This window comes from Diadema antillarum, unplaced genomic scaffold, assembly GCF_040938485.1.
Source record: "Diadema antillarum isolate AM-2024a unplaced genomic scaffold, OU_Dant_1.0 seq00000348_RagTag, whole genome shotgun sequence".
Taxonomy (NCBI): domain Eukaryota; kingdom Metazoa; phylum Echinodermata; class Echinoidea; order Diadematoida; family Diadematidae; genus Diadema; species Diadema antillarum.
Window position 1 is genome coordinate 1,041,323 of NW_027271358.1, and position 22,054 is coordinate 1,063,376.

The following is a 22,054-nucleotide window of genomic DNA, read 5'->3' on the forward strand; positions in this document are numbered from 1 at the left end:
AGGAGTGGAAATGGTTTGGTGTAAATATATCTATTGATCTATTGATCTGTGGAAGTCGTAGGCAGCAGCGACAACAAGAGTTGTCGTTATTCTAGTATTATGAGTCGCTGTGCTTCAACTTACAAGGGTTAGTTGTGGTAACAGCAGCTGAAGTAGTAGTGGAAGTAGTTAGTGGTGGTAGTAGTAGCAGAAGAAGTAGTAGTAGTAGAAGCAGTGATGCTGGTGGTGGCAGTGGTAGAATAGTTGAGAAGTAGTAGTTATAGTAGTAGAAGTAGCAGCAGCAGCAGCAGCAGCGGTAGTAGTAGTAGTAGTAGTAGTAGTAGTAATAGTAGTAGTAGTAGTAGAAGCAGTTGCTGGGGGGAGGTCAGCTGTAATCCCCTCGGGCGGAACCGTCGGCAGGTCATGGGGTTTGTTTTGTTTTGTTTTGTTTTGTGTGTGAATGTGCGTGTGTGTGTTGTTGTTGTTGTTGTTGTTGTTGTTGTTGTTGTTGTTGTTGTTGTTGTTGTTGTTTGAAGATCCAAAAGCGTTGAGGAGAGCTTCAGCAACACACCCGAGGGGAATAGTGAAAGTAGTAGGGACGTATCAGAACAACAAGACTAGAACCAGGGAGGTGGGAAAAGTTTCATAAACCCCAATGCATAAACCCGTATATTTTGTTTCATTCTTTTTTCCCCCTCACTGGGATATCTATTATTCTCTTTCATCTGTACACATAATACATCATCATTATTTCAAATAACATCATACTCTTGTTTCATTTTCTTGTCGATGCAGACGCGCGTGTCGCCGAAAACACGATGGAATCACTGCTATTATTGGCTTCGCAAGTTCTAATCATCAATCATACAGATTGTGAAAAGCTGCGGAAAGCTTGGCATTTTGAACGCCGAATTTGGGCACCTTGATCAACCAACAAGTTTATGGAAACAAATGATTTTGTTGCCTATAGTTTCAAACGATCTTCGTTAATTGACTCTTTGGACAAGCCCAAAGTTGTTAGCACCATAGATACACACCATGGAGCTATAGCTTCATGGATATACCAACTCGCCCACCCGACGCCTGGTAGCATAATGCGTTCCCCAATATGAACCCCTCGTTCGCCATGACATATAGATGTAAATACTTCTTTCCCCGAGATATATACTCAGTCGTATAGTTTAACAAAATAAACATTCCAAAGCAGTCACGTCATAACACAACAAGGGTCCTGCCCGAATGCACATGCGTTCTGTGGTTTAGACTCCAATACCTGTGAGTGCAAAAAGTTCTAATCACGCCAAAGCCTATAGCTTACGCACTAAATCCATTTTTACGTTTTAAGCTCCGCTGTAATTGTAATTCTTGATACTAGTATATCATGCATATTTCTATGCTAACTTTGGTTGTCAAGTTCAGTCACTGTGGCCATCGCAGGGAGACATTCTGTTGTCAATATCCTGTACATTTCCCCTCTCACCACCATGCAGCGGATTAAAGGCAGGCTTTGGAAATGAACGAGGTGCTAACATAAAGCAGAGGATTTAGGGAGTAAATCGAACAGATTTGGTCAATGACTGGCCGGGTGAAGCATGTAAAGGATACAGTATTAAGCTGATCTTGGCAGGATTAGAACAAGCGACTCCGCAGAAGTGACCATTAACAATACATTCAGGATGAGAGTTGTGTTGTCTCGCCAGCAGGTGTATATATATATATATATATATATATATATATATATATATATATATAGTTATGACAAAGGATGTCGCAGAAGGCCAGATCTTTGACCTTTGGACACGTTTGTCTGTACGTGCAGATGTGGTAATAAAGTAATAAACATAAACGGAAGTGTATGGAATGGAAATATCGAACATAAACTATGGAGTATATAGAATGAACATAATTAGAATGGACATGATTTTAAATACCCTTTTAAACATATTTGACGACTACAAAACGATAAAGGAGAGTTAAGTAGACAAGTTATCACACCTTTGAAGGCATAATTTACTATTTTTCAGATGAAACGAACACCCAGCTTTTGTGCTTCAAAATAGTTCTAAAATGTGAGTTAGTGATAGAAACAACCAGTGTAAAAAAAAAGGTTAATCAGTATAGTCTTAAATATGCAAGATGTGAACGACAGTTATGATAAAATTGTCTCTAGACTAAACAATATACAGTTATGGGTAAGTGAGAAGAATAGTAATATGTCCTTATATTTTAAGCTTTATTGCAAAATTTTTATGCGGTGGGATGTTTTGTAATACAACTGATCTACACATATGCCTCACAATAGTCATATGATAACTCGAACATTTTTTTTTAATCACTGCTCCCAATGGTAAACAGATTCTGTGATTTAAAGATATCACCATTAAAGCCAACTGTATCTTATCAGATTCATACCAGTATCACAATCAGAGAAACAGAGAAAGGTATAGGATAGACCTATCTATATGTACACGCATTACCACGTGTTGAAATAGAGACACCGATTTTTTTTTTTTTTTTTTTTTTTTTTACCTCACCGGTTCACTCTGAAGTTCTTTCTAGCATGCCCTCTTATGACTTCATACCAGGGATGTGGAAAAGAAGTCTCTCCACCACCTCCCTGATGATACGCGCACCTGTTACAGCATAATGGTATCGTATGTGCCCCCTGTCACGTGCCAATCACGTGTGCTGGTAGAACGTGAATTTTCAATTCAACGTCATCTAACAGCGTCAATGCACATGCAACATCATTGTGGAAAGAAGTGTCTTAGTTCTGGAGAAACAAACAAGCATACGACTCAAGGAAATACTGCTGGTTAGCACCAGATAACTCGGTCGTGTTGCTGTAGTACTCCTTGATGTCCAAGATTAGCCATATTATTGAAGTCCCCCCCCCCCCCCAACTCTCTCTCTCTCTCTCTCTCTCTCTCTCTCTCTCTCTCTCTCTCTCTCTCTCTATCTGTCTCGCTCTCTTTTATTCGACTTGGCTATGAACTCATTCATAACTTTCCCAGGTTAATCTGTCACTCCACGAACTACTGTACCGAGGGCTACCTGTTCTGTTGACAGACAAATGATCGAGGCAGAGCATGCGCATCCGCGAGAAATCCGTCTTCAAAGTGATTGACCAATCAGCGACGTTGACTCCGCCCCACTGGCACGCGTAATGTATTCAGTCATACACACACGTATCAGCTTTCACTCTAGTGTGTCAGTCAAGCTATGACACAAATGATTGGTACGGTATTACTGGAGCGTAGAGTGAGAGACCCAGTGGTGACACCTCGGGCTGTGCAGGTCTTTCATGTGTGTGGATCACAAAAAGAAGCCGAGAGTGAATGTGGAATACCATTCGCTTGTTAATGGTATATTATATATAAATATATTACCTCTGGGTCCTTCCAACAACTTGTCATTACTCAACTTTACTCAACTGAAGACCAAAGCTCCGCAGACATTCTATCGGTTCTCACTATTACATCTCTCCCTTACTCGCAGGTCTCGGAACCTTATCAGGTCCTGGACTTACTATAGACCTGTCACTTTGGGAGACCTTGTCTGTGCTCTTCTCTCGCACGCCAACCCTTCATCAGTTTAGTTTTCTTCGAGAGCGAAACTTGATTTGGACAGTCAGTGTGATAACAACTTTTCTCAATCGCTCCAGCTCATCTCTTGTAGAGTCTGACTAGTGATATCTACTCACTCACTGGTCCATTCTTCAGTGACTTGGTTTCTTCTCTACCATTATCAGTCATATTATGGATTTTTCTCGAGAAGATAACATGGTAAGTCAATCCGCATCCTTAGATTTAATACCACCACCACCACACCACCATCATCACCACCATCACCATCACATCACCACTCACCACTACATCATCACCACCATCACCACATCACCATCACCACCATCACCATCACCACCATCGCCACCACCATCACCATCACCATCACCACCACCATCACCATCATCACCACCATCACCATCACCATCATCACCACCACCATCACCATCACCACCACCACCACCATCGCCAATACCATCACCAATACCATCACCACCACCATCACCACCACCATCACCACCATCTCCATATCGGTCTCTCATCTTTTCTCTTTCTAAATGATTATAGTTTCATCATCATCGATCATTTGGTCTATTTATCGTTATTTCTTCTTTTCGCGTCCAAAACACATTCTGTAGTTTTGTTTTCCTTTTATGGTATATACTTCACATATTCACATATAAGGGGGTGCAATTTATGTATATATATTCGTTTGAAAATATATTAATTGTCTGCCCATCTCTTCATCTCACTTTAACACTATATATATATATACATTTTTTTTTTTTTTACACTTTGGTGTCGCTTCGTGTGTGCACGGTATCTCTGTTTTTTCGAGGCATGAGTACAAAAAGATTGCCTTTGTCTTCAGTTATTTTTCAATATGATAAAAAGTATCCCTGCCTGAAGGTAGATCATACTGTTTTGTCATAGCTTCCATGTCATAAGCGATCAACCTTTTCTCTTGAAGGAGATAAAAGACACCCTACACTGTACATCATTTGTTTCATGGAATATAATGAAAAGAATGCATCCATTCGTTACATTGCTAATCGCGTGATTTTTGGGTCCAAATTTTTACCCCTGCCGCCAAACTCCTTTATCATTTAGAGGAGCGAAAGGCGTGTCACATTTTGGAAAGTCATGCATTATTGCTGCATGAAAAACAACAGTTATTTCAGAATTTGTGACACAAAGCTCAAAGTTTGTAACGGCACCTTCTCTCTTTTTTTTTTTTCTTCTTCTTCTTTTTTGAGACAGGATGTAAGCAGATGCATGAATTAAGAGCATGAATGATCTTTTTGTGTTTAACTATTTGTCCATGTACAACTGTTTTTGGGTGTTCTAGGACTAGAATTCCTTGTATTTGTCAGTCAAGGCAGACAACGCTTTCATAGTTGGATGAATGTTGACATAAGACATGATGGTTTAACAGCTTATTTCAATCGTAAACATTGTACCGTGACGACAAATCTGTGGATTACACTGTTGAATCGCACTACAAAGGCGCAGTGTCTGTTGTATACATGTAGAAACACATCAAAACAGTTTTTCTTGGCATTTGCTAAATCTTGTGGATAGGATTTTTGGTTTGTCTTCATCCTTGTACATTAAAATCCACGTGCTTTGTAATCAAGGAGATGTCAGATATTTAAATATCTTCTCTTTTCGAGGTCGTTGCAAGACTTCGAATCTTCAGATTGTCATAGTACACATAAAATACATGGATCAACGTCCAAATGCTAGACTAATTCCAATTCTAATATTGGGTGTAGAAACAAATAAGCAAATTGCGTGGTGAAAGACATGCTAGCATTGCAGATATTGTTGGTGGAGAACACTGTTGGTTCGATAACCATCATCCTACCAGTTTACTGCCTACATGTATCTGTACTTCAAAGTACCTCCTTGGTTTGAGAAGGAGGTACAATACTACAGGGAGCTTTCCCAATACATCCATGGTGTGTAATATATACCTCCTTGGTGTGAGCTCGTGACATTAGTGTTTGTGTGAGTGTGTTACAGCTGATGCCGCAGACTTACATTGAAATGTGGTGGAAGCCAAGAGGTATCATACCTCCTTGGTTGAAGTAACACTTGTTCTGACACTTCGAAATGATAAACGCGTTTGTCTGGGCACTCGTTCGTGTGACGTCTAACACAACTCAACGTGCCTGTCAAAGTGTGCTTTCATACCAGCCACAGACTACACGGGGAAACTTGCACTAGCCAATGAATCTTGCCGTAGATGGCGCCAAATAAAAGGACGAAAACGGATTTCTCCTTAGTCATGTAGTCAAAATTCGAACCCTTGCATGTCATAGACACATTAATTTTTACAGTGCACATGGTTTATTACCAATATTTGCTCATCCAAAGTCTCCTAATTTCTGATTAGTTCTTATTTCATTAAATCCATTCTTGTGATCCTTCTTTTCCTGCGGTCGATATTGTTGCTTTGATTAGTGTTAACTTCATAAAAAAAACTTTTTTTCATTTTACCACCATTACACCATGATACTATAACTATATAACATGGCAACGACAACAGCTACTTAAATCTTAATTAAACAAACCATTAACTTACGTATTGCGTCATACTCGTCGTTGTCACCGTCACCACTGTTACAAATTTCATAGAAGCACATTTTTTTGTGTCTTTCCGACACATTAATATGAAAAATAGATGAACGCAAGTAATTCATCAATCATTGTCCACGTATCTGTACCGGTCGCATTGTTAACAAAGAAATCAACGACAAATGTCTCATTGAAACCTGACCCTGGAAGATTCACACTACTAATACTACCATGAAATACTGGGATTGGCCTAAAATCTTGTGCTGGAAGCGACATATTTACGAGTCGGCATTTCACAAAGCCACCCGACTCATCACTTTTGCCTTTGAGCGAACGTTACCCTTTCTTGCTGGTACGTAGGAACAGAGATAACATTGGTTCAGCTACAAAAACACGATGCAGAACACATCATCTAACAATCAGAAAGCCTGACAAAGGCGATATAGACGACCAGCCGTGAAATAGCTCTCCTCGCACAGAGCCAAGGAAGAACACATTTCCTCTGCCGTATGTTCACCACTCTTATTGCGCCGTCTGTGATGTGAACCACTTCATTTAAGATAACATGTTGTGATTTGATAATGAAACACTGTCTTTCTCGAGACCTCTTTCACAGATAACATTTGATCAAATTTGCATTTTCACTCGTAACGAGATTCCTTTGATCACTAAATATATTACCCTATGCAGGGAGGTAAACCACTTCCACCTCCCTGCCCTATGTAAACAAATATATCGAACGAATTTAAACTTAACCGATTACATAACTGAATAAATGACTAAAGAACACACACATAATACGTGTGTATTTATATTTCTATCATCAGCTGCATCGCTTACTCTCAGGAGAGGCTATTTTCTTGAACCAAATAGACTACTTACAAGTTATGAAGATAAGCAAATAAAATCAATAGACATATCACATGTATCAGAGGAGCTACACACATTATGTATATCACGTCTGGCTAATCAAGTCAACAACATTCTTTAGATAAAAAAAAAACACACACAAATGAATGATTTAGTGACACCATGAAATCCGATATGCATCGTAGTTTACACCCAGCACATTTCTGGAAAAGCGATGCTAGATATCTGTGCTCGAGTCGCGGGGTATACTTCGCTTACAGCTCAATCGTATTGAATAACAAATTCAGGAGCCAACTATATCAGTGTTGTTTACCAATGCGGTGAAATACATGGGTACGATTCTACAGTCTCACGGCATCTTGACCCTTTGACCAGACCTTTTGTGGCGGGTTTGTTTCTTGTTTTGTTCTTTTTGTTGCGTGCTTTTTATAATCCGATCATGTAAAGAAAAGAATGCTAAGTTTGAGGTAATATTCCAAATTTGTGCAGCATATTTCAAGTTGAATGATTAAAGACAAAAGCATTGAGTGTAAGATAATCTGTAGTGGAAGTAATTGATTTCTCGCATACATTGAGCAACGCGCTAGACTTTCGTGAGTAAAATAGAAATTGGCGTTGGAAATAGATTACAAGTAACACTAAGTGGACAATGAATAGCAGATAATGCCGTCAAACTTAATTTGCCCTTCAATAATCCAAGAACAGAAGAATGGTTTTCCCCGATTTTGTAGATGTTGTGTGCGAGAATTGTTATCGAATTTTCCGAAAATATTAAGATTCGTCATTTTCCGCAGTGGACTTTTGAAAGAAGTTTTCGAAAGATGAATATCGTAATCACTTTTTTTTTTCGACGTCCCTCGAACCTCCGCCCAGACTATAGAGCCATGAGTCATCGGCAGTGCACACAACATAACGAGGTATTCCGAGGGACTGGAAAACGATTGCTCGTATCATGACAAGCATCCATTTTCTTGTCAGACATACATTTCTTCTGGCCATATAGTCATCGACAAAAACCATAGCAGACCACAACCCGCTTGCTGTAGTCACAGCGAATCTCACGTTACAGAATGTATAACAACTTGATATTTTCCTGGCATGGCTAAGATAAACACTGCGCATCAAAATAATATTTGCTTTCTCATTGAGAACCTCGAACAAACTGCCATCATGATAGAATCATCACTTCTAAGATGAGCTAAGTGGGGCTTACAGTCGTAGACATTTAAGTGATGCAAAGTCTCGAGGTCGTTTATGGCGTGATTTTGAAGTGCTAATGAATTGCCCCGGCACGATAGCGTTTGAGTGTATCCGTCTTAATTGGCTTTTAATGGGCATGGTTGGAGAATGCGTCATGGCATAATAAGTACACGAATAACCTTGGCTTCGATAATTATTGGGCAACAAAGCCGAGACGTCGAAGTATAGACTGTTAAGTCTAGTTTCGTAGGTCACACATTTTAAAGAATGACAAGAGGGAATAAAGATAAAGAACCAAAACTACAGAAAAGGGAAAACGCATTATGCACTCAGAATGGACACTTTTTGTTGTAGTCATGGACAAACCGTAACAAACATGTTCGCAAATCACGGTAATCAATGGAGTTGGAGGGGAATGTGTGGACCTCATCCTCGGGATAGGCAACTGACCTTTCTGGTGAATGAAGAAAATTTTTCACAATCTTCAGAGCCAGCACACCTTGTGGCTTCAGGTGGTCCGTGCAAAGAAAATGATAGAATGTGACAATGCAGCAATTAACGCACATTACAATAACATAGAGTTGGCATAGCTCTCATCAACTAATGACGGTTAAGATGTCAAACTCTTGTTTTGATTACATTACATTTTATTGGTTATCGTCTTGTTCTTCTCCTGCTATTCCTTTCCGTCCCTCCTCTTCTTTTCGTTCTTCTCTTCCTTCTTTTTCTGTCTGTTGGTTCTCTCTGCGTCTTTTTCTTCGTCTTCTTCCTCTTATCCTCTATTTGTTCTGGACATCACGGCGAAAATATTTGATATCTTGCCATTTTCCCGGGCCTCTTTTTGTCTACCTTCCCTAGAACCGTGACATTGTCATGACATTTCAAAGGGCACTGTTTATTTTTATCTCCAAGAGGCACCGAGACTGGAAATGAGTATTAGAGTCAATGATCCTAATATTTCCTGTCACTTCCTAGCACACTTTCCAACGCTCTATGTCTTTTTAGAAAGAACAATAATAACAAACACAGCAACGTCAAAGATGTAAGCACTTGTTTTACACAAGTTCAATCCCGCTTTTCAAGAGTGAAGGGGAAACAGCGTAAACATTTATATCCCTGTTTATCAGGGGCTCTATACATACACATGTTCAAAGAAGGAACAATGTACTGAAACCAATAGATTTGAACAAGGTAAAGGAATGTTACAACATATGGAGGAGAAAAAAAATGTAAGCGTTTAAAGTTATTTCTTATTGGCTGTCAATGTTTCTTTGAATGAACTCCTGACAATTCAGTGCCTTAACTTTCAACGCAAATTCATCCCGGTGTATATTGAAAGCCGTTACATTTTTCTGTGTAATACTTCCTTTTTTAAAGGCATGATTTGCTTTGTTGAAGACGCTTCGTTACAACATTTTACGCCTTTTTATCTCCTTTTCATCAAACAGTTTTTCTCCGAAGACTATCACGATCATGTTCCTGGAATGACGGCAGAGTTTCCCTCTACAAAGGTGTTCCGTGTTGGGTCCTACAGCGGCAGCGATTGCGAGAGACAGTTCCAGTCCTTCCCAACTCCACCGGACTCGCCCGTCCTTGCCGAACTCACGACGCCGAACTACCGGCAAGCGAAAGAGGAGCAACACTCATCGGACAAGGCCCGGCCTGTGGTCGGCCACTCGCCACCTCACGACGAGAACGCGTTCGGACAGGTAGCCCACAGCGCACCTGGGTTCGTCAGCTCTCTGAGCGATAATTCGGTCCAGCACGGCGGCCACGCATTTGGCGCTCAGACCATGGAGATGGAACTAGCACTTCTCGAGAGCCTTCGTAAGTCCCTCTAGAAACTGTTTCATCTACAGCAATAACACGCACTGACCATTCTTGATAGCAATATCATTTCATCCGTTACTGATTAATCGCACATGAACTATAAAAGAATTGATATGAAAGATCAATTTGTGTTTGTTTTGTTTATATATCAAAATGTAACAAAAGAGGTCAAAAGGTCAAATCAGGCTTTATTCCCTATGTACGCATCCTGAAGTACTCCTTCCTGCGTGCAATAATTTCTCCCTCACAGTGATTAGTATACATAAAGGCAAAACGGTACCGCATCCTCTCTTGTATAACCAATGTCATGATGTGACCTCGTTTGTGATCACATGGCATACCATACCTCGCTTGGGTAAAGCTATGTAAGCCTGTCATATTGAATGTGGGTGGTTTTTGTGCATGTTTTATTCAATAATACCACAGACTCTTTATCAGTCTTTACATAGGGGTGGCGTCGAACTTTTGTCTAAAGAATCGTATCGTGCGGTCTTTGTGTTTGATGTTGCTTTTTTTTATCCTTCGCAACAATGTCGGCAACACTGAAGTTTCTTATTTCGTTCCGTACGTAGGCCTGCTGGATGATTGTTATCGCTTTTTTCTGCGAATGATCATCTGTTTCCCCACCACTGCTGAAGCTGAACGTAGTTGGTCTGATCTTAGTGTATACATGCTCTGAGAGATGTATTTCTATAAAGAGCGTTTCAAGAATACTCATAAAGATATTAGGCCACCTAAGCGCAGGCACACGCACACACACACACACACACACACACACACACACACACACACTTAAACACAAACCATACAGATGAAATCCTAGGTTCCCACACCATAAAGAGCTGATGTTGTTGTCACAAATAATGTCAACGACAACAAACATATTTTGGAGCGCTTTCGACTTGGCAAGCCAAGACCTTAACTCTTCTCCACCTTCCTCATGTCATGCATTTGAAAGCGATAGGTAATCATGCGCAGTGATACTCAGAGATACTGCGTGGGTGTAAGAGTGAGAATAGACTTGTTAAAGTGTCAGATTTAAGTTGTCAGAGACACACAAACATCGCTGCCCCTCAGCAATCAAAACATCCCATCGCCAAGATCAACAGCAATCCATCAACAGCATATATCAAAATGTAGCTCTCTGAACTGACTATGGGCAGTGATGACGCTGGAATAAAGTTTAGCATATTAAGTGAATGTACCAGCATTTTGGAGGGTTTTTCACTGCAGCACGTGATTTGCCTTTCACCCATAAATTTTTAAGGCCAAACTGAAACTGAGATTGATTAAAGTTACTATCACGACACCTCGTACAGTGAATGGCTTATGGGAACCATTACTTTGTTGGTGTATGTTATCCCTTGGTAAACTTTTTGTTCAATGAAAGTGGTGATTTAGGTGTGTCTCTTGACATTCCAGTTACAAAAATCTTCTTATTAGGTCCACTTCGCTTTATCTTCGCGGTAAATGTCCTTCTAGTAAGTCATCCGCAGATTTGTGCGTGTAGCGATGACAACGAAGTCATCTTTGGGTAGTTATGGAGTCATCGGCCAGCATTTTGAGTTTCAGTTAAAGCGGGGGATTTATAGAGAGACCCAAAACAGAAACGGAAATCGAAATAAATATGTAAGGGAAGATATCTAGCAGATGGGAACTTCGCTGGCGATAAATGTCTTGAAAATTGTCGCCATGATGGCTGAATTCTTGCAGGAACGCGCAGATTGAAACGTTTGTAATTTCTTTAATTTATCTTTTAAACCTATGTATGGTAAGATGCCCAATACTGAGTGGGTTTCGTATGTAAAACCAGCGTTGCAGAATGCCGTACATTAAGGTCGTTATACATTATATTTACCGACGAAGTGCCAATTTTAGCTGCAATGTTCCATCTTCATTTTGAGAGCTCTGTGGTTTGTGCTAGTCTTAAATGTCACCAGCCGTTCATACTTGCCCCCCCCCCCCCCGCTCTCTCCCTCTGCACAGCGTCAGACTTTTATGTAAAACTTGCTAAACCAACGACCGCCCGTTTTGAAAACGAGAGTTCATCCTGTGTATTGCTTGTCGTTCATCACCAATCTGTGCCACTGAATCATCAGCTATAGTGAAATTGGATGCGTACATGCGTCATATATGACTATATTTCACGAGGCGATATATAGCCTTGCTGTCTGGATCACATCATTTCAAATTCCCATGTCACACCAGAAGCACAACATCCTTGTCTCTTGTAATAAAAGCATTACTGTGGTTAATTTTGTAGTCATTCACAAGGTAAAGAATTTTTTCTTCCCTCTCCCACCTCTCTCTCTCTCTCTCTCTCTCTCTCTCATTCAATCCCGTCGATGAGACGAGATGTCGTCTCATTTTTCACATCATAACGCTTAAGGCCTTATTGCTGAAATCTCATTTCTCAATACTGGTATCTGACTATTTTAAAAGAAATTCAGGCTGCAAAATATGACTGAAAAGGCTGACCTTTTTACACGCATCCTTTCCTTGGTCACAATCAAAAGAGCAGCGTGACTGCGTGATCAGATACCCAGCTACACGTTTCTTCAGATTTTATAGACTTTGATTTTTACTGAAAAATGCTGGTTGTTTATTGTCTGCCTACAGTGTGCACGAACGGGTCATCCGAACCGATGGACCATCTGATTGAACCCCTGTCCTACCCGGATCTAGTCCCATATGGCTGTGATACATTCGGCAAACATGGTGAGTGCCCTCCATGATGTAAATCGTGGTTCCAAAATATGGTATAGTGATTTTCGTAAGCCCAATGAAGCGTCATCTCTTTCACAACTCGATAAAAGTATCTTGTTTGGAGGATCGTGGATAAGCCAGTCAAAATTCTTGCGAGCAAAATGATCATAAGACGTTTATTCGAGCGATGTGTTGGTCTCAAGAGCCTGTTCGTTACGTGACTCTATCTGATGATGCACCGCGTTGTTTGTCATTACGATGAGAGAGGAACTAGCCGGGGCAGTAAAAATGGACGCGTTCTTAGCAATGCTTGCTATCTTGCATGACCTCTTTGACGGTCTGTTATTGAAAAATAAGAAAGAATAATGAATCCGCTGTAATTAATAGCTTGATGAGAATTTATTGAACAGTAACAAGAACTATGTTGGTCTGGATTCTGTCGACTCTTTACCAGAATTCTGGTAAAGTTTTGAATACTCGTCATCACAAATTTACTCGATGTAACCAAGAATCCATTGTATTTATTCAGTCAACAGAATTTCCTTTGTTTATGTCAGTTCGAGAGATTTTTTATCGTCATTGAAGACAGGGCTGCCTCCAATATATGACCAGTAGATGATACTATATTACTGACAAATGAAGATAATACAATCTTACGGCATTTGCGTTCACCATGAAATATTGCACAAGCATTATTATCACTGACAAATGAGAATTACGAAGTAGAAACATATCATGTGGTACTGAAATCCAATGGCAAAACAATGACTTATTGCTCACACAAAATAATGATGGTGGATTTAAAAAAAAAAGTCGAGTGTAGACGCGAAAAGATATCACCCTTCTCAGGCTCTGTCCACGTCGAAGTTGAGTTCTTACTCCTCTTTTGACCCCATTTCTCATCATACCAGATCTTCCTGGAAGTTTTTCTTCAGAGCTGCCATTGAACCTGGCTACCCATGGATTTGGGAGCAGTTTTGCCGAAACCGTAGACGGTAAGTCATGTATCCACATGAATAGCCGAACAACTCCCCTCCCTTGTCTGTCTCTTTCTCTATATTCATCTATCTATTTAGCTGTATATAATCATATCTGCCTGTTTGATCTGTCTATGTACATCTTTCCCCTTTCTTCTTTTGAAGCATCCATAGTTATGGTATTATGGCCCTTCATAATCACAGATCACTTCACGTATAGACACCTATACCCGCTGGGAAAGTATCCCTACGTCTGTTTTCATAAGGAAAGCAAATGTGTACTTTGCGCGCTATATCGGAACTGACTTAAAGAAACAGGGATATTTCGTGACGCACATGAGACAAGTTCAATGATAGTAAGTTTTGGCGGGAGCCCAAGATGTTTCTAAGATGTTACCCACAAATTTTCCTTTTCAAGACTGCTCACCTTCTTGAACAATTTTATTCCTCGACGCATCACACGTTTGCTGTTGGGAGTGTTTGCTTCGCGCGGCAGTTTAAAAATTATGGTTTGCCATTAGCACACAGCACTGTCATATTATTTCAGAAAGATGAAGCATTTTCTTCTCTATATTTTCTTTAAATTGAATAAAAGATAAGACGATAATTGGCGAACCACTCCTTACATCAATTCTGAATTTGTTTTCTATGCTAAAAAACCAAACCAAAACAAAAAGTTAAAGTCTACTTTCCTTACTGAGAGACGAGTGTGTCGCATGAAAGTGAAATACAATGTACGCTGTATAAGTAAATCCTAAATCTTCAAACTATTACGACGAAACGACTGTTTGAGGAAGGTTAGAACGGCTTGTAATCGAAACCAATGCTCCCGCTCTTTCCTGCGATTCCTGAAAGCCTGAACTTAAGTACTGGTTGCTTATCGCAGTGCCATATTCTAAGTGTGCATTCTCAGTATAGAAAGCTGTGTGTGGAGATATCAAATAGCCTCCTTCACTCTCTCTCTCTCTCTCTCTCTCTCTCTCGTCTGATCTAAATGTCCATCAAACATAAGGGTGGTTTGCAAGTTGTTGTCTTGTTGATTTGCTATCAAGTGTTACTTTTACTGTTGGTGCCCTGTGTGATCGCACGTTTTGTAAAAAGCGCTGTACCCGATGTTTGGATCGCGTCACCACCCAAGTATGAATCGTAGTTTGCACTTACTAGGTACTATGGTCTATGTATTGGTAAAACAACCGTTGTGAATGTTGTTTTTCATTTATCACCGCTATGTCTTACTAGTTGATTCAGTGTGATGGCACTAGGACACAGATGTGTGGATTGAGTGTGTAAGACAGCGCGAATATCTGAGAACTAAGTGACACGTTAATTAACCCGGAAGATGGCGCCTGTTCTGCTGGTCAGATTGTGGTCACTGTACTAGCTATAGATGGCGGCTTTTGAGCACAAGAATGTCATGGTGGGGAGAGAGAAACAATTGTGTTCCTGGTCCAGACAACCTATTTCAAGTGAATCATGCGCTCCTGGATGATTCTACACAACCGTTCGGCTTGATAAAGGCGACATCCTTGTTTTAGTCGTTTTTCTTGTTTGTTTTAGTCCACGGTTCGAAATCCTATGCAGGTTATGTATACTCAAGATGATCGTAACCTACTCTCAGGATATCGAAGGATACGCTTTTAGTCAAATCAGATCTATCACTCTTTTCGTAACCGATCTTACAATTGACGAGGCTTGCTGCGGGACTGTGTGTACAAAGCACCTTGTCTTGTGTATCCTTGCGCAAGCACGCCGCCCCCTACACATCCATGGTAGGACGTTCACACAAACACTTTTACCCAAATCTGTCTCCATCTACCTCTTGTGAATTCACTTTGATGAGTAAGCTAGTTCAAGGATGGCTATATTCAGGGTTAAGTGATCTCCCTGGCTGACGCCCTGGCAAAGTTCATGTTCGGTACTTACTAGCACCAAATTGACTGAATTGCTATTCCTGTTTACACAGTATGGGTTCCAGAATCATTTCAGGTTCGTATTAAGAAACGTGTTTAATGTACTGTATGGTGTGTAACCGATGTAAGAAGATATCTTTATTTCCTCCATTCCTTTTTCTCTTGCGACCAGCAGACTGCAACATCCCCAGCCCCGTTCCTTCGCCGTCCCCAATCAACGAGAAGGAGATCTTTGCAGGAGATCTTCCCAACCTGGACGACCTCTCGCTGGTTAGTGCCTTCGCTCAGATGGAGTCCGAACCAATCACTCTCCAGTATGGCATCAGTTCCGCCGGCGAAGGTCAGTTTACCAGACAAATTTCTCTTGTGTCGTTCATTTACTAGACAACAAACGACAAACTTGGCTTTACTGTGTTATCTTCAAAGTCTGCACACATTGCCTAACCAACTGAGTCATCAATCAAACACATCACTCGTATTCTAGGTACCCATGGTTGAAGCTCTCCTCTGCAGTGTCCATCAGCAAACATGAGATTTTAGACCAAAGGCTACTTATTGACACTTCATATATTTATGACATTCAGGCTATTGAAGATTACATGAAAATGCATAATGTAAGTTTTGCGTAAGTCACGAGATACGTGAGACAGTCAATAGCATTTGTCACAAGCATTCTTCAGAAGCATCACCTTGGATGTTCTGCTCAGCTACACTGAAATCGTCTTTCTTTTGTTTCTTTCGGACATACAGCTCAAGAAACTGTACCATAGGAGATAGCTGTGCATACATATTGTGATAAATATGATAATACGGCAGTGTTCTGCATTTTCGACACTGTGGCCTCAGAAGGCGTGGCACCCTTAGCTGACAGTCAGCCGTGGTACCCTGGTACAGAGATTAAATTGCCTCCGTGATAACAAGAACTGTCATCTCGGGTGTCACCGTCTTGTGGTCTTTAGTTTCATTGAAATGTCGCCACACGCCAAGTCGCGCGACAATTGACCTTGGATGTTGATATAGATTCTGTTTTTCCCCTGAAAGCTATCATAAGCACACAAGGGTTGTGTGTTGTTTTTAGAAAGGATATTAGTTGCATGGAATGATATAACATTTTTCGTGTCTATTTCTTCTTGATATCTTGATAGATTCGGACATTGAGAGCGATGCAAGCTACGCACTTCCACTTGAAGACAGCAGGCATCCTTTCAACTTTGACCATATGGCGTCAAACATGTCGTCCGTCCTGACTCCACCTCCACCCATGTATCACTCTCACCATCACAACGTGCAGCCTCACAGCCACTACCACCACCACCAACCACACCAGCAGCAACAATATCAGCAATCACCATATCAGCAACATCTTTACAATGGGGTCACGGCGCCTACAGATCGCACGCATAACTATCAGCGACGCACACTGCACACGACACTGAAGATGCTGGACGCGCACGCGGATGGCATCGTCACGCAGGAGTCGGCACCTCAGCAGCAAACCAGCTGTGCGGGACCAATCAGAAAGCCATACCGTGCGCGTCCGCGCAAACAGTCAGTCACGTCGAGCGATGACGGGTGCAGCGACGAGGAGCAGGTGACAACAAGCGGCAGCACTAGCAATGGGAGAACCACGCCCAACAGGAACAGAGGCCGAGGAAGACGCGAAGGTAAACATGCAAAACCTTTCCCTGCTTGATTCTAACGAATTGAATGAGTTTAATGAAAACAACTATCGATAAATGAAGAACTGTATTGCATCAATTTGCTGTATTTCGGGATGTTTTTGTTACAACTGCAATTCTGTCTTTTAAGAAACTACCGGTTTCTACTAAGCTTGTCATTTCGAAGTCTAAAGTAGCAATATTGCAACAATTGCAATTAATGTTTCCGCAGTAAGTTGTTTGTATCTAATCTCCGAACGAGGAACGCGGAAACGGTTTTTAATGCATTCAATCAATATTTATTTCTTCCTTCTTTTCTTCATTTCTGTAGCTATGAAAGGCAATCATCTATGGGAATTCATCAGAGACCTGCTCAAGTCTGAGTCGTACTGCCCGAAATTCATCCGATGGGAGGATCGCGAGTCCGGAGTGTTCCGATTTGTCAACTCGGAAGCCGTCGCCACGATGTGGGGCAGAAAGAAGAACAACCCGCAGATGACGTACGAGAAGCTCAGTCGCGCTATGAGGTAGGAGGAGCTTAATTCTGTCATCGTCTTAAACTACATGCATGTCAGTGGTGTTCAAAACGGATTGGTAATTTGAGGCTTGATGCTTACCATGAGAGAGCTAACCAGCCAATTAGAAAAGCTGTGTGATCTACGCGGAACAGATCCCATGATTTCACTACTTGATAAAAACCGCAGCTGTCCTGTTCGCAACAAATTGTTAGCCTTGTTACAGAATTCAGTGGCCTGCTTTAGTTCTACAATATATTTTATATTACCTTGCCGTAGATCTCTTCTGTTAAATGTTACAGTGATTAATATGAATACATCTCTTGTCAACAATAATTTACTCATCAGTTCTTTACTTGCGATTCGTCCTTTATTTTCCATGCAGATATTACTACAAACGAGAAATCCTAGAGAGAGTGGACGGAAGGCGACTGGTCTACAAGTTTGGGAAGAACGCCGACGGTTGGCGAGAGGCCGCGGGTTTACAGTGAAGACTGAGTGAAGGGGTGGAAGGTCACCGTGTTCGCTTGTGTGATCACGTGACCGACGATATTGGCTTGGATCGATAGAAGCCAGGTATCGAAGTTGCGGGACTGATCTCTCATCGCGCTGCTCGAGTGCAATACAAACACACGTGGCGATCCCTGGAGGAACTAAGTTTGACAATAACTACAAAGGCGTAATAAAACGCCACGCCCTCTTTTGTCAAAGTTCAGAGTCAACCTAACTGAAGTCTGCTCGTAAACTGTAAGACCACAGTCAGATGTTTGGTGGGTTTGGCAATCGCACCCTCTCTCACTCTCTCTCTCTCTTTCTCTCTCGTGGGCGAAAAGAAAGATCGCTGCTGCCAGTCAATCTCTGTTGTGTTTAACATGTCATATTCTCTTCTGAAGACACAGCCCCTCTGCTAATAAACACCAAGAACAATGAAGAAACTCCTCTCCGCTGCCATATCAATTGACCAGACTCTTATGGGTGACAAACATTGTCTTGTTTCACTGAAGAGCACACCAGACAGGCATTTTGTTCTTGTCATGCATCAAGTCACCCATCATGGGCGTACAATATACAGCGATACATCCCTTCTAACTGCTTCGCAGACAATTGAGGCACTGCAGTATTGTGATTTTGTTTGTTTTTTCTATCAAAATGTAAGACTTTTCATGATTTTTGGCTACTGATAAAAAGATTGGGGAGTCATGAGGATTTTGTATTGTACTGACATGGTATTGACATGGCATTGTTTTTTTTTTTTCCAAACCAGCCACGCCTGATCGATTTCATATGAATTCAAGTGCCTACGCTAAGAAATGACAAACATGTGTATATGATTAATTCACCTTGACGCTGTGAATCTGAAGTATAAATAAGACTATATTTGAAGCGTGTCCATTTTGATTCGGCTTCCGTGGTTGCTAATGTATATGCAAACTGGTTTAAGCAATACACTAACGTCTTGTTCAGTTAACTGAAGAAAGTCCTGTTAAAGATAATATGTGTTCTAACGAGAGGCCATGAGAAAGAACTCTTGTGTGTCAAACTACAGTTAACACTCAACGTGTCACGATGTTCAATATCGTTTTAGATTTTCATCCTTAAATCAGTTAGTTCAACTTATCTTATCTCCATTAATGCAACTAAAAAGTGCACAGAGTTTAAATCTACTATTAGATTACTCATTATACTCTTTTATGTATCTTGAATAATATTTGCCAATGCACCCATGTTGTCTTGTGTTGAACTGATAATAAATTTACAACTATTGACTGTGGTTTCACTTTGCGAGTTCAATATTTGGTTCGTGTTTTAACGGAACTAGAAATGATCGAGTGATTCCCAATTTTTCATCGCCGTTCATTCACCAATTCAGTTTTATCATTTTCATGCATCTGGGTTGGTATTTTCCCAGAGTCAAGAGAATAAGGCGATTTGTAAGCTTCGAAGCTTATTTCATCCTAACAGCAGCCACGTTAACCCCTTCAGAGTTTCATATTTTACGGGTGAGCTCATACTTGTTAATAGAAAGTAGCACAGAACCGTCGGGTATGACGTGCAAGTTGTTTTCTGTTCGAAGACAGACGATTTCCCCTCTATTAGTATGGTGTAGCACCAACACGATATTATTATATTCGATGCAACATTATGCACTTCGTTAATATGAGCCATGTTAAGTTGAATTGTTTACATCTACTCTCTTAAGTAGCACGAACTTGAGGTATTTTACGAAGATGTTCCTTTCTATATATTTTGCTTTTTACTATTCGTCTGCAAGTGATACCGTCAAACCAGCAACTGATTTTTTGTAAAAATTGGATAATTGTTTCATTATTACTCTTCAATGTGCCTTCCTTCCTCCTTAATTTGATTTTGCATTCTTCTTCTCGTCCGACGTCTTTCTTAATAAGTGACATTCAAACCAGGAAGAAGTTCATCTTGACATGCAACAATCTCTTTTTAGATCTATACGTCAATCACCCTTTGTGCCATATTAAGCTTGTATTTGCAGTACTAACAAATTCACGAAGGTGAATTCTGTAAGAAGTACAACTGTCATTAAAAATTGAAGATATTACGTACTACAAATCAGCCGCAGTACTTCACTGGAATCTTCCACGTCAACTGCACTACGTACTCCTGCTCTATCTAATGTACTATTGATTTCTTCTGGTTGAACGAGTATTTGATGCGTTCTGTTGTTTAAATTCGAATATTATGGAGAGCAGACATTATATTTCTGTATTATTATTTTTCTAATTCCTTCTTTCTCTCGATAGAGATTGACTTAATGTCGAGTACATGAATGCTTACGAAATACTTCAGTGAACCCATTAATGTCATGCAAGGGGTACCTTGATGATACGTGTGCCCCTCTATTGAATTCTTTGTACTGAACACGTCATGAATCTATTGTACATGTTCTGTCTTTTTAAGAAGCATCCTTCCATTAAAGAGCCAACAACGTGTGATAAATATAGATGCGTGGTTTTGTCAACAGACATTCCATGTCAGACTGGGGTTTAAAGAAACTTCAAAAGTACGATTTTCCAAAGGTTGTCCAAAGACCCGATCTTGTCGCTGCGATACGTACTGGCACTAAGTTAGATGTTTATTTATTCCTAGAAGTGTATGTTATTGTTGTACAGATCATTGTACAGATTACCTTTTGCAAGAGAACCCTGCAGGCGGGGCTAGATACCGTGTATGATAGTAAGATATTATTTGCCCAATCATGTCAATTTCTGTCCGTCTTTGACCCCATTTCCTCGAATGTTATGAGTAACAACGTGCCTTTCAATATATGCTAGCTGGAAAATCATGCGTGGCAGCCTCGGACCAGAACGCAGTGAACGGTTCGCACGCACTTTTGGTGCGTAAAAGGCAGTTCTTACCAAAAGGGAATTTTCCTTTTGTTACTCAGCAAAAGTATATAGCTCCCCCCCCCCCCCCCCCCCCCCCGTGAGGTTGCCATAGTTCAGTGTACATTATGCTATTTGGAACGAAGATAATGTAGGCCTAAGCTTCTTTGAAAACACACCATAGTAGTCTGCATTCAATATGCCTTGTTGGTATCACAAATACACGTAAATTATCTTGATAAGGATTGTACCCAGTGGTATGAACTGCTGATGCCATCAACTACATTGATTTTTTTCGTTTTCGGAAAAATCTATCAGATTTCCTTACAGTTCAGGAGAAATTGACAGTTTTTACTATGTTTACATGCTACAGATGACGCGCATGTCTTCTCGTTCACGTATTTACGGACTTTATCTGTTTTTTTTTTCGATTTATGTGTCACTTTTTATGTTGTAAGACACTGCACAGTGTCATTCCAGAGATTTGTATATGGTGGTTTGTAATAAAATTACGACGTGTAAATGGGATAAAGCATTTGTCCAAATTTAATTACTCTCCCGAAATCGTTTCATCTGATGATAACAACGACTAAGATGACGATGATGATGACGAAGATGAATCAAATGGTGATGATGGCAATCATTCTTTTGAATTTCTGTAAAATCCGGCGACATCAACAACGATGAAGATGATGGTTATGATGATGATGAACATGATGACTACACCGATGATGTTGATGATGATGATGATGTTGATAATGATGATGCTGAGAGTGATGTAAGTATTGTGTCATAATGGCGGTCATGGAAATATGATGATGATAATGATGATGATGATGATGATTACGATGACGATGGTGAGGGTAACAGAACAATAATTTTGAAGATGAATGTTAAAGCCGTGCGT

The 22,054-nt window shown here is 40.5% G+C and overlaps 1 protein-coding gene across 1 annotated transcript in view; it reads left to right on the top strand.

Moving 5' to 3' along the window:
- The window catches only part of LOC139731010 (uncharacterized), a 54,418-nt gene extending 33,335 nt beyond the window's left edge, over nucleotides 1-21,083 (top strand). The window contains exons 2-9 of the mRNA XM_071641886.1: nucleotides 3,478-3,764; nucleotides 9,644-10,022; nucleotides 12,645-12,743; nucleotides 13,643-13,726; nucleotides 15,794-15,958; nucleotides 16,764-17,282; nucleotides 17,608-17,803; nucleotides 18,177-21,083. Coding sequence (XP_071497987.1) covers nucleotides 3,738-3,764; nucleotides 9,644-10,022; nucleotides 12,645-12,743; nucleotides 13,643-13,726; nucleotides 15,794-15,958; nucleotides 16,764-17,282; nucleotides 17,608-17,803; nucleotides 18,177-18,282 — 1,575 coding nt within the window. The 5' untranslated portion in view covers nucleotides 3,478-3,737 and the 3' untranslated portion in view covers nucleotides 18,283-21,083. The remainder of the gene's footprint in view (nucleotides 1-3,477; nucleotides 3,765-9,643; nucleotides 10,023-12,644; nucleotides 12,744-13,642; nucleotides 13,727-15,793; nucleotides 15,959-16,763; nucleotides 17,283-17,607; nucleotides 17,804-18,176) is intronic.
- Nucleotides 21,084-22,054: the final 971 nt, after the last annotated feature.